Source organism: Amblyraja radiata, chromosome 14 (assembly GCF_010909765.2).
Source record: "Amblyraja radiata isolate CabotCenter1 chromosome 14, sAmbRad1.1.pri, whole genome shotgun sequence".
In the NCBI taxonomy this organism is placed as follows: domain Eukaryota; kingdom Metazoa; phylum Chordata; class Chondrichthyes; order Rajiformes; family Rajidae; genus Amblyraja; species Amblyraja radiata.
This window is the reverse complement of record NC_045969.1, coordinates 8,071,704-8,085,979: the sequence shown is the minus strand read 5'-3', so window position 1 is coordinate 8,085,979 and position 14,276 is coordinate 8,071,704. Positions and strand designations below refer to the sequence as shown.

The window sequence follows — 14,276 nt, the reverse complement described above, 5'->3', positions numbered from 1 at the left end:
ATTTCCTTCGCTCCATAGATGCTGCTGCACCCGCTGATTTCTCCAGTTTTTTGTGTACCTTCGATTTTCCAGCATCTGCAGTTCCTTCTTAAATACCTCTCCTGCAACTGTTCCATTCACCCACCACCCTTGTGTGGAAAACTACCCTCGGATTCCTTTAAATCTTTTCCCCTTCACCTTGAACCTATGTCCTCTGGTCTCGATTCCCTACTCTGGGCAAGAGACTCTGTGCATCTACCTGTCTATTCCTCTCATGATTTTGTAGCACCTCTATAAGATTCACCCCTCATCCTCCTGCGCACCATTGGAATAGAGACCTAGCCTACTCACACCTCCCTATAGCTCCACCCTCTAGTCCTGGCAACATCCTCGTAAATCTTTTCTGAAACCTTTCAAGCTTGACTATATACTTCCTATAACATGGTACCCCACACTGAACACAATATTCTAATGCAGTCTTAAACAACTGCACCTGACCTCCCAACCTCTATACTCAATACGAAGGTAGACAAAAGTGCTGGAGAAACTAAGCGTGCAGCAGCATCTATGGAGCGAAAGAAATAGGCAACGTTTTAGGCCAAAACCTTCTTCAGACTCCTCTATACTCAATACTCTGACTGATGTTCTCCTCTTTACTCAATACTCTGACTGATGAAGTCCAAAGTGCCAAAAAGCCTCTTTGACCACCTTATCTACCTGCGACTTGACCGTGAAGGAACCATGCACCTGTACTCCTAGATCCCTCTGCTCTACAACACTACCCAGAGGCCTACCATTTACTGTGTAGGCCCTGCCCTTGTTCGACGTCCCAAAATGCAACATCTCACACTTCTCTGTATTATATTCCATGAACCATTCCTCCGCCCACCTGGCCAATCGATCCAGATCCTGCTGCAATCGTTCACAACCATCTTCACCATCTGCAAAATCACTCACCTTTGTATCATCAGCAAACTTGCTAATCATGCCCTGTATGTTCTCATCCAAATCATTGATGTAGGTGACAAACAGTAACAGCCCAGCACCCGAACCCTGAAGCACACCACTAGTCACATAACATAACTCGAGGTTACAAGTATCTAAGAAACAGTTCTTTTTTAAAACACTAATTTCTGGAGAAAATGCTTCGCAAATATATGTACATTAACAAGTCATTACAAATAGATCTGTTTTGGTCACATTTCTATGTTCACTAAACACCATTGGTTTGTGTGAGAAAGATTGTGGTCACCTTGTATGAGTGGGAGATACAAGTGATACTGGTCAACTTCACCACTGAAGATTGCAAATGCTTGTCGCTTCACCAGCATCGCCTTTTGCTCATAATTTGGAAATAACTTTAAGGAACTGCTCTGCAAACCTGAAAGAGAGAAAATGCCAATGAAAAAATGCAATACTTGAATAGCTAAAATGAACCTACTACAAACTATGCATTGTATTTGAACATCCAGCACTGGAGAAATGATTTTTAAAATGTAACATTCAAAATTTTGGCGGCAGGATGGCGTAACAGTAGAGCTGCTGCCTTACAGCGCCAGAGATCTTGACTACGGGGTGCTGTCTGTACGGAGTTGTACGTTCTCTCCCCGTGATCTGCATGGGATTTCTCTGGGATCTCCAGCTTCCTCCCACAGGTTAGAAACATAGAAACATAGAAATTAGGTGCAGGAGTAGGCCATTCGGCCCTTCGAGCCTGCACCGCCATTCAATATGATCATGGCTGATCATCCAACTCAGTATCCCGTACCTGCCTTCTCTCCATACCCTCTGATCCCCTTAGCCACAAGGGCCACATCTAACTCCCTCTTAAATATAGCCAATGAACTGGCCTCGACTACCCTCTGTGGCAGGGAGTTCCAGAGATTCACCACTCTCTGTGTGAAAAAAGTTCTTCTCATCTCGGTTTTAAAGGATTTCCCCCTTATCCTTAAGCTGTGACCCCTTGTCCTGGACTTCCCCAACATCGGGAGCAATCTTCCTGCATCTAGCCTGTCCAACCCCTTAAGAATTTTGTAAGTTTCTATAAGATCCCCTCTCAATCTCCTAAATTCTAGAGAGTATAAACCAAGTCTATCCAGTCTTTCTTCATAAGACAGTCCTGACATCCCAGGAATCAGTCTGGTGAACCTTCTCTGCACTCCCTCTATGGCAATAATGTCCTTCCTCAGATTTGGAGACCAAAACTGTACGCAATACTCCAGGTGTGGTCTCACCAAGACCCTGTACAACTGCAGTAGAACCTCCCTGCTCCTATACTCAAATCCTTTTGCTATGAAAGCTAACATACCATTCGCTTTCTTCACTGCCTGCTGCACCTGCATGCCCACTTTCAATGACTGGTGTACCATGACACCCAGGTCTCGCTGCATCTCCCCTTTTCCTAGTCGGCCCCATTTAGATAATAGTCTGCTTTCCTGTTTTTGCCACCAAAATGGATAACCTCACATTTATCCACATTATACTGCATCTGCCAAACATTTGCCCACTCACCCAGCCTATCCAAGTCACCTTGCAGTCTCCTAGCATCCTCCTCACAGCTAACACTGCCCCCCAGCTTAGTGTCATCCGCAAACTTGGAGATATTGCCTTCAATTCCCTCATCCAGATCATTAATATATATTGTAAATAGCTGGGGTCCCAGCACTGAGCCTTGCGGTACCCCACTAGTCACTGCCTGCCATTGTGTAAAAGGACCCGTTTACTCCTACTCTTTGCTTCCTGTTTGCCAGCCAGTTCTCTATCCACATCAATACTGAACCCCCAATGCCGTGTGCTTTAAGTTTGTAACTAATCTCTTATGTGGGACCTTGTCGAAAGCCTTCTGGAAGTCCAGATACACCACATCCACTGGTTCTCCCCTATCCACGCTACTAGTTACATCCTCGAAAAATTCTATAAGATTCGTCAGACATGATTTACCTTTTGTAAATCCATGCTGACTTTGTCCAATGATTTCACCACTTTCCAAATGTGCTGCTATCCCATCTTTAATAACTGACTCTAGCAGTTTCCCCACTACCGATGTTAGACTAACTGGTCTGTAATTCCCCGTTTTCTCTCTCCCTCCCTTCTTAAAAAGTGGGGTTACGTTTGCTACCCCGCCAATCCTCAGGAACTACTCCAGAATCTAAAGAGTTTTGAAAGATTATTACTAATGCATCCACTATTTCTGGAGCTACTTCCTTAAGTACTCTGGGATGCAGCCTATCTGGCCCTGGGGATTTATCGGCCTTTAATCCATTTAATTTACCCAACACCACTTCCCGGCTAACCTGGATTTCACTCAATTCCTCCAACTCCTTTGACCCGCGGTCCCCTGCTATTTCCGGCAGATTATTTATGTCTTCCTTAGTGAAGACGGAACCAAAGTAGTTATTCAATTGGTCCGCCATATCCTTGTTCCCCATGATCAACTCACCTGTTTCTGACTGCAAGGGACCTACATTTTTTTAACTAATCTCTTTCTTTTCACATATCTATAAAAACTTTGCAGTCAGTTATATTTAGGTTGTAGGTTAATTGGCTTCAGTAAAATTGGAAATTTCCCCTAGTGTGTAGGATACTGCCAATGTACGGGGTGATCGCTGGTCGGCGCAAATCGTTGTTTTCAAGAGAGAGTTCGATTTTGCTCTTAGGCTAAGGAATCAAGGGATATGGGGGGGAAAAGCAAAACGAGGTATTATCATCTATCATCCATGATCATATTGAATGGCGATGCTGGCTCGAAGGGCCGAATGGCCTACTTAGAACATAGAAAATAGGTGCAGGAGTAGGCATTTGGCCCTTCGAGCCTGCACCACCATTCAATATGATCAGGCTGATCATCCAACTCAGTATCCCGTACCTGCCTTCTCTCCATTCCCCTGATCCCCTGAGCCACAAGGGCCACATCTAACTCCCTCTTAAATAAGCCAATGAACTGGCCTCAACCTACCTTCTGTGGCAGAGAATTCTTCTGCACCTATTTTCTATGTTTTTAAGGGCCTATTCCAGCACTGTTACTCCAAACAAAAATCATCTTCAAGGTCCAGATCCTAGATCATGAAGAACAAAGAAAATGACAAAGGAAACTACATTTGCATGTGTCAAATTAATGAACACTTGAATTATAACCAGTGAAAGCAAACCCAAAATTTGCTATTTTATAACCTTGATAACTGTCTTCTTTAGTTTAGAAAAACTGTAACAAAACATATGTTTTTGTTTAGTTAGTTTAGAGATACAGCGTGGAAACAGGCCCACCGCGTCTGCGCCGACCAGCGATTCCTGCACATTAACACTATCCTACACCCACTAGGGACAATTTTTACATTTACCACGCCAATTAACATACAAACCTGTACGTCTTTGGAGTGTGGGAGGAAACCGAAGATCTTGGAGAAAAACCCACGCATGTCACGGGGAGAAGGTACAAACTCTGTACAGACAGCACCCGTAGTCGGGATCGAACCCGGGTCTCCGGCGTTGCATTCGCAGTATGGCAGCAACACTCTACAGCTGTGCCACCATGACCGCCCATTCGACATACTTTCAAAAAGAGTGTGCCCTCTCAAGTCTCCCACCAAAACACAACCCCTCTCAATTTGCCAAACAAAATGAATGTAAAAATGCAAATATTTAAAGGCTAAAGATAATATTGTTAAATAGCCAAAGTTTGGAACTGCTGTTTTTAAAAAAAATAGATTTTTTTACTTAATCGATGCAAGACTTCAGGTACCTGCCCCACCAGAGGGGAGAGAACACTTGACCACTGTTACCACGTCAATCAAGAACGCATATCACTCTGTTCCCCGGGCGGGTCTGGGTCTCTCTGATCATGTCTAATTCACCTTATTTCGACCTACAGGCAGAAACTAAAAGCTGCGAACCTGTGGTCAGAACAACGAAAAGGTGCATAAGCGAGGGCATTGAGAACCTACAAGCCAACTTTGACTGCACGGATTGGAATGCGTTCAGAGAAGCAACCACTAGCCTCGATGAGTATACAGACACTGTATCATCATATGTCAGCTTTTGTGAGGATAGTTGCATTCCAACTAGAACCCGGACCTGGTTCAACAACAACAAGCCCTGGTTTACTGCAGAACTCAGACAGCTCCGACAGTCTAAAGAGGAGGCCTACAGGAGCGGGGAGGCAGACCTCTGCAGGCAGGCCAAGTACAAGCTGAGAAGAGGAATCAGACCTGCCAAGGAAAGGTACTCTGCAAAGTTGAGGAGCAAGTTCTCATCTAGTGACGATCTCATCTAGTCTCATCTTGCAGGAAGATTATTCCCGATGTTGGGGAAGTCCAGGACAGGGGTCACAGTTTAAGGATAAAGGGGAAATCCTTTAGGACCGAGATGAGAAAAACATTTTTCACACAGAGAGTGGTGAGTCTCTGGAACTCTCTGCCACAGAAGGTAGTTGAGGCCAATTCATTGGCTATATTTAAGAGGGAGTTAGATGTGACCCTTGTGGCTAAAGGGATCAGGAGGTATGGAGAGAAGGCAGGTACAGGATACCGAGTTGGATGATCAGCCATGATCATATTGAATGGCGGTGCAGGCTCGAAGGGCCGAATGGCCAACTCCTGCACCTATTTTCTATGTTTCTATGTAACCCTGGTACCCCCTCCCCCCTCCCCAACAAACACAGCCAGACCCCAGTCTGCAAAGAATGGACCCTTCTACACCCACTCCTTCCCATTCACCACTTCACACCTACTTAAAGCAAGACTCCACCCTTTCCCACCTATCTCTCTCCAATCAAAACCACACCCAATTACCCACCCCCTCCATGATGCACAACATTACTTCTCCATCATCAACAATAAAAATAGAGGAGGCGGAGAGGTTGTTCAGAAGACAGAAAAGCTGGAAATCTCCAGGACCGGACACTGTTTCCCCCTCTACACTGTGAGTAGAGGTCTGTGCCGAACAACTGGCACCGGTCTACACGGACATTTTCAACCAGTCCCTGCAAGCCTGTACTTTCCCTGCCTGCTTCAAAGTCTCCACTATTGTCCATTTACCCAAAAAGGCATGGATTACTGATCTTAATGACTACAGGCCTGTCATACTGACCTCTGTAGTCATGAAGACCCTTGAAAGGCTTGTGCTAGCCAAGCTGAAAAATATCACAAACCCCCTGCTGGACCCTCTGCAGTCTGCATATCAGGCCAATAGATCTGTGGATGATGCAGTCAACCTGGGCCTGCACTTCATCCTACAGCACCTAGACAGCCAGGGGAGCTATGCGAGGATCCTGTTTGTTCATTTTAGCTCTGCATTCCACACCATTCTGCCAGAGCTATTACAATCCAAGCTTTCCGCGTTGACTGTGCCTGAACCCCTCTGTCGGTGGATCACCAGCTTCCTGACAGACAGGAAGCAGCATGTGAGGCTGGGAAAGCACATCTCGGACCCGCAAACCCTCAGCATAGGAGCACCACAAGGCTGCATATTCTCCCTCCTCCTACTCTCTCTACACCAATGAATGCACCTCCACTGACTCCTCTGTCAAGCTTCTCAAGTTTGCGGACGACACAACCCTGATTGGACTGATCCAGGATGGGGAGGAATCTGCCTACAGACAGGAAGTGACACAGCTGGCGTCCTGGTGCCATCACAACAACCTGGAACTCACTGCTCTTATGACAGTGGAATTGATTATAGACTTTAGGAGAGCTCCCCCTCCCCTCCCCCCACTCACCATCAACAACACCACAGTCACATCTTATAAAAGTTCCTGGGAACCATCACCTCCAAGGACCTTAAGTGGGTGGGGCTACCATCGACTCCACAGTCAAAAAGGCACAACTTCCTGTGGCAGCTGAGGTAGCACAATCTGCCACAGGCAATGATGGTCCAATTCTACACAGCCATCGTAGAGTCTGTTCTCACCTTCTCCATCATGGTCTGGTTTGGCTCAGCCACCAAGCACGACACCTGGAGGCTGCAGCGAATCGTCCGATCAGCAGAGAAGGTTATTGGCTGCAACCTTCCCTCCATTGACGAACTGTACACTGCAAGGGCCAGGAAGCGAGCGGGTAAGATCATCTCTGACCCCTCTCACCCTGGCCACAAACTCTTTGAATCACTTCCCTCTGGAAGGCGACTCCGGACTGTCAAAGATGCCACAGCCAGACATAAAAACAGTTTTTTTCCCACGAGTAGTAGCTCTACTCAATAACCAAAAATCTGTAGCCTCCTTTTGCTCTGGTATTTTATTTAATTCACATGTTTAATCAATAATGTTTTATTATAATTAATGTTTTATGTGTCATTCCTAACTGTCACTGTATGACATGTTGTCACTTGCGGGCGGAGCATCAAGGCAAATTCCTTGTATGTGAATACTTGGCCAATAAACTTACTCATTCATAAACTTATTAATTCATTCATTCAATACAGAATTAACAGCTAGAGTAGAATACAGTTTTAAAAAAAGCAACATTCTCACCATGTGCACACAAAGTCAAGTGGAAAATAACTTAAAAACATCCAGATCTTTCACACAGAATGCACACCTCAGAATTAGCAGAGAGCGCTCACACAACAATAAACTGGAACCTGTTTAGCAAGGTATGTGGGCCAGAAACATCCTGGGACACAACACAACCAGTATCTGATTTTTCATAGACTACGCCTCAGTGAGTCATATGTTTAGTTTAGTTTAGAGATACAGCGCGGAAACAGGCCCTTCGACCCACAGAGTCAGCGCCGACCTGTGATCCCCACACATTAACTCTATCGTGCACACACCAAGCCAATTAACTAATGAAACCACAAATCTGTACATCTTCGAGATTGAGAGGAAACCGAAAATCTCGGAGAAAATCCATGCGGTCACGGGGTAACGGGAGAACCTACAATCTCCGTACAGACACGCACTCGTAGTCGGGATCAAACCCGTGTCTCCAGCGTTGCAAGCACTGCTAGGCCGCCTGTGTTGCCAAATATTAACAGAAATTGCCTTGGTGCTAAAGGCTCAGATGGAGCAGAATTATTGAGGCGTGCCCAGGAGAGTGTTTTGACACAGTATGAAGACAGACCAAAGAAGGGGAGGTACATTACTGGACTTTATCTTGGAGAATGTATCTGGTGAAATGAAAGAAATGTGAATGGAACAGCATTTTGTAGAGAGTGACCATAACTTCATATATTTTAAGGAATAGGTGACGTTTCGGATCTCAACCCGAAACGTCATCTATTCCTACTCTCCGGAAATGTTGTCTGGCCCGCTGAGTTACTCCAGCTCTTTGTGTCTATCTTCGGTTTACACCAGCATCTGCAGTATCTTCCTAAGCATTCACATATTTTAAAGTGGTTATGGAAGAGGATAAGAATGGACCAGTAAATGGCTTTAATTTAAGGGAAGGCCAATTTCATGGTTTAGGTTTATTATTGTCACATGTCCCGAGAGGTACAGTTAGTATCGAGCTCATAATACTCCAAATACAGCCTCACCAGTTCTACATAGTTGCAACATGACTGCCCAACCTTTATTCAAAAACCTGGCGTGCGTGCCATAACTTGTTTGTTTAAACACCCTGTCTAGTTATGAAGTGTTGCAACTTTCAAATAGTTCTTCGGAACTATACAAATAGTTCAATATAATCAAATAACAATTGACAATAGACAATAGGTGCAGTAGTAGGCCATTTGGCCCTTCGAGTCAGCACCGCCATTCAATATGACATGGCTGATCATCCCCAATCAGTACCCAGTTCCTGCCTTCTCCCCATATCCCCTGACTGCGATTTTAAGAGCCTATCTAGCTCTCTCTTGAAAGCATCCAGAGAACCCACATGAATGAATGAAAACTTTATTGTCATTCAGATATACACCTAGACACAGTGCACCTTGAACGAAATTTCGTTGCATTTGACTCTCCAATCAGGTAAATAGTAAAAGTAAAAGTGCTAGGTGCGTCCATAAAAATGCTTCATGTGCATGGTTCTGTAAAATAAATATATATAAAAAGTTTTTAAAAAAGTGTCGATATTTAAAAAGTTCTAGCCTCGGTTTTGTTGATTGTTCAGTAATCTTATGGCCTGGGGGATAAAGCTGTTGCAGAACCTGGTTGTCCCGCTCTTCATGCTGCGGTACCTCCTCCCAGAGTTAAGCAGTATAAACAGTCCGAATTGTGGGTGTGTGGGGGCTCTGGTAATGCCCTTAGCTCCATCCAGAGAACCCGCAGAGAATTCCACAGACTTATGACGTGTTGCAACTTTCAAATAGGTCTGATCTGATCATGATCAGTCATGATCATATTGAATGGCAGTGCAGGCTCGAAGGGCCGAATGGCCTACTCTTCTGAACTATTCAAATAGTTCAATATATTCAAATAACTATTCAATATATTCAAATAACCATTCAAATAGTTCAATATTCAAAACACTCTCAAATAATTATTCTGAACTAGTTCCACCAACATGTCTCCTGCAGCACCAGAGGACCAAAAACCCTCGACCACTGCTACACCACCATCAAGGATGCCTATCGCTCTATCCCTATGTGAACTATTCAAATAGTTCAATATATTCAAAATAACTATTCAATATATTCAAATAACCATTCAAATAGTTCAAATATTCAAAACACTCTCAAATAATTATTCTGAACTAGTTCCACCAACATGTCTCCTGCAGCACCAGAGGACCAAAAACCCTCGACCACTGCTACACCACCATCAAGGATGCCTATCGCTCTATCCCTCGCCCTCACTTCAGTAAATCCGACCATACCGCTTCTTCCTACAGGTGAGGAAATATTATATAAATAGAACCGCTCGGATAGTGACTTTTATATAAGCTAGGTAGTTTGCAGGGGAAAAGCCTAGGGTTTTCCTGAACTGAAACAAAGTGCAAACAGACAGGCAAATATGAATCTGAGTCTGAACCTGTTTTGCTTAGGTTTATTGCTGAGGAAATTATAGTACTGGAGGAAATTGTATTTGGTATGATTGGGTTGGAAAATGGATAGCTGAAAAGGGGCCTCTTCTTAGGCCAGAGGTCAGTTGCTCTTTTCGTTGTGGACATTCTTGAGCTGTGAGGTTTGTGCTGAGTTTGAGATATGGTTCAGGGCTGAGAGATAATAGGCCCTGTAGTTAGCCTTGGCTATGTTGAATTAGGATGTATGTGAAGGGGAGTAGTTGGAGAAGAAAATAATTTGTGATATTTGTAAAAGGCCTTATAGAGAGATTGGAAATACAGCTCCCAGAGATAGCAGGAAAAGGGGAGGCTGTAAGTTAAGGTGTATGAAGTATGTAAGTTAAGTGAATGAAGCTGTATCCTGGAACCAAACACTAATTAAGTTGACAGATTTACGACCCTTGTATGCTTGGTTGGGATGGGTATGGGTTTTCAACTTAGAAACTAATTCTGCAAACTTATAATTTATGTTTTAAAGACATAGGTAAAACAATTTCAAACTGTGAAATTGTAGTAAACTAATTATGAAATGTATTGTCTTAGTATGAATGTAAACATTACTTATAAAAATTGTTTAGATTTATAGAAATATCTTTCTTTTTGGTATGGGAAGTGTGTATGACTTGTGTGATCATTGTGTTATATACGTATCTTGTATTTTGAGGAGTGATCTTTGATAATTGGGCCTACTGGGGTTTTGCTGTGTTGAAATAAAATAAGCAAAGTTATAAAGTTATACCACAGGCAAACAAAGGTTGTAAAGAGGCTAGGGAAGGGGGATCATGTGACTGATGTTGTAAATCACCATAAGGACAGATGATTGGTTACTAGCTTGTCATACCCTCTGTATCTGAAATGTCTAATACCTATATAAATGCCATGAGTTTGTATCTAAGTTGCTCCTCTCTGGACCCACCCCAGAGCATCAGTTCTGTGTTGGAAGGTTCAAGAGACTAGTCTCAGCTGAATAAAGAATTGATTTTAACAGCAACAAGTGTTTGAGTCAAGTTGACTTTAAATTGACAGAAGAACTCAGTTTAACACAGGCAGCAATTGAAGAGCGCACCCCCAGAGGTGTGGACTGTACAGAGCTGGTCGGGGGGGTCCTAACCAGAAGCCTTGGATGAACCATGAGATCTGCATTCTTCTGCAGACCAGATCCCGGGCATTTAGGTCTGGAGATACTGAGGTCTACAAGAAGTCCAGATACGACCTTGTAAGGCCATCAAAAAGGCCAAAAGGGACTTCGCTCCAAGCTGGAGGATGAGACGGATGTTCGGCAACTGAGGCGGGGCTTGAATGCAATCACCTCCTACAAGGCGAAATCAGGAGGCAGCTCAAATGTTAGTGAAGCATCACTCCCTGACGAGCTCAATGCGTTTTACACACGATTTGATAGGGAGATAGTGCCTTCCCGAGCCCCATTCGCCGTGATGGCATTACGGGCACATCAGAGCCCGGCATGAGAAGATCCTTCAGAGGTGTGAACCCTCGGAAAGTGCCTGGACCTGATGGTATACCCAGGCGTGTTTTAAAAACCTGTGCGGACCAACTGGCTGGAGTTTTTACGGACATTTTCAACCTCTCACTTCTGAGGTCTGAGGTTCCCACCTGCTTTAAAAATGGCATCAATAATACCGGTGCCCAAGAAGAGCAAGGTGACGTGCCTCAATGACTATCGACCAGTGGCACTAACGCTGGTGGTGTTGAAGTGCTTTGAGATGATGATCATGGCGCAAATCAACTCATACCTCGACAAAAACCTGGACCCACTGCAGTTCGCTTACCGCCACAACAGATCAATGGTGGATGCGATCTCACTGGCTCTCCACTCTGCTCTGGACCACTTGGACAACAAAAACTCATATATCAGGCTGTTATTCATTGACTACAGCTCGGCATTTAATACTATCATCCCCTCCAAGCTGGTTACCAAGCTCTCAGATCTGGGTCTCTGCGCATCCCTCTGCAATTGGATCCTCGACTTCCTCATTCACGGACCACAGTCTGTCCGTATTGGTGGAAATGTGTCAGCATCTATAACAATCAGCACTGGAGCACCTCAAGGCTGCGTGCTCAGCCCCCTGCTGTACTCACTCTATACTGATGACTGCGTAGCCGGACATAGTGCAAACTCCATCATCAAGTTCACTGATGACACCACTGTTGTGGGACGTATCACTGATGGGGACGAGTCGGAGTATAGAAATTAGATCGACCGATTGGCCAAAAGGTGCCAGCACACTAACCTGGCTCTCAACACCAGCAAAACCAAGGAACTGATTGTGGACTTCGGAAGGGGTAGGATGGGGACCTACAGTCCCGTTTATATCAACTGTCTCTGGAATTCTCTGCCACAGAAGGTAGTTGAGGACAGTTCATTGGCTATATTTAAGAGGGAGTTAGATGTGGCCCTTGTGGCTAAAGGGATCAGGGGGTATGGAGAGAAGGCAGGTACAGGATACTGAGTTGGATGATCAGCCATGATCATATTGAATGGCGGTGCAGGCTCGAAGGGCCGAATGGCCTACTCCTACCCCTAATTTCTATGTTTCTATGTCTAACTTCCTGGGCGTGCATATTTCCGAAGATATCTCCTCGTCCCAGAACACTGATGCAATCATAAAGAAAGCACATCAGCGCCTCTACTTCCTGAGAAGATTACGGAGAGTCGATATGTCAAGGAGGACGCTCTCGAACATCTACAGGTGCACAGTAGAGAGCATGCCTACCGGTTGCATCGTGGCTTGGTTCGGCAACCTAAGCATCTAGGAGCAGGAAAGGCTGCAAAAAGTTGTAACCACTGCCCAGTCCATCAACAGCTCTGACCTCCCTACCATCGAGGGGATCTATCGCAGTCGCTGCCTCAAAAAGGCTGGCAGCATCATCAAGGACCCACACCATCCTGGCCACACACTCATCTCTCCGCTGCCACCAGGTAGAAGGTACAGGAGCCTGAAATCTGCGACATCCAGGTTCAGGAACAGCTACTTCCCCACAGCCATCAGACTATTAAACACAACTTCAAACAAACTCTGAACTATAACAGCCTATTGCACATTATCTATTTATAGATGAGTATATATGTATATATATATATATGTATATGGACACACTGATCTGTTCTGTATTTATGACTACAATATCCTGTTGTGCTGCAGCAAGCAATAATTTCATTGTCCTATCTGGGACACATGACAATAAACTCTCTTGACTTGATAATGCATTCCAAATGTATTATCCAACTTGGGAGTTAGTTAGTTATTGTTATTTTTCCTTATTCAGCCCGACTAAGAAGGTTTGACTTCATTTGTGCCATTTTTTGCTTCATTTATCCAACAGTATCACATAAATAGAACTTGATTGATTCCGTTTTTATCTTTGATACAATGTCTCAGCAAATTCAGGTCTTTTCTGACATTAAAACTTAATGTGATGGATTAACCTTCAGTCTGCAGTTTGTTCTGCAGTATCTGGAGGTCCATTAAATGGACATATAATTTGAATGTTGTATGAATCAGAGTCTCGATGTTAATACAAACAACATTTCAATTGTATTCTATTGATCAATTTCCGATATTGGGTTCAACAGCTTAGAGTCTTACAGCACAGAAACAGGCCCTTCGGCCCAACTTGCCCATGCCGCCCATGATGCCAAATCTACACTAGTCACACCTGCCGCGTTTGACCCACATCCCTCTCAACCTTTCCTATCCATGTACCTGTCCAAATGTTTTATTAGGTAGACAAAAAATGCTGGAGAAACTCAAAGGAAATTTCCTTAGCTCCATAGATGCTGCCTCACCCGCTGAGTTTCTCCAGCATTTTTGTCTACCATCGATTTTCTAGCATCTGCAGTTCCTTCTTAAACAAATGTTTTATTCAATGTTTTTAGACTACCTGCCTCAACTATCTCCTCTGGCAGCTCGTTCCATACACCCACTGCTATTTTAATCAGAAAGCAATTTAGCAGTGAACATGCTAACAATTATCGTTTCAGAAACTCTCTTCACCTAACAGATCAGCATTTAAAAAGTATAGCTACTCAAACATTGATCAAATGTAATTACTTTTAAAACAATAACTGTAGATGTGTGCACAGTAAACTGGACTTACTCAATAAATCTTTGAACATGGTTTTCTCATGAGTTAGCAGGTGATCAATGATAGACTTCCAGCTGTGAACACAGAAAAACAACTTAGCAATCATTCATTCTCCTCACAAGGTAACAACTTCAACAGGGTGCTGCCTCTGGTGAATTTGGAGGTGACATTTTACGAGTAACACCCATATGTCCAAGAAATATTCCATTCATTGAGATCTGGGGGACACTGGAATGGTTACACCCAGAACTTCACTGC

The 14,276-nt window shown here is 44.1% G+C and overlaps 1 protein-coding gene across 1 annotated transcript in view; it reads right to left on the bottom strand.

Annotated features, from left to right (window-relative positions):
• Positions 1 to 14,276, bottom strand: part of dop1b (DOP1 leucine zipper like protein B) — a 124,456-nt gene that overhangs the window by 23,710 nt on the left and 86,470 nt on the right. The window contains 2 exon segments of the mRNA XM_033032433.1: positions 1,232 to 1,360; positions 14,031 to 14,092. Of these exon segments, the coding sequence (XP_032888324.1) occupies positions 1,232 to 1,360; positions 14,031 to 14,092 (191 nt within the window).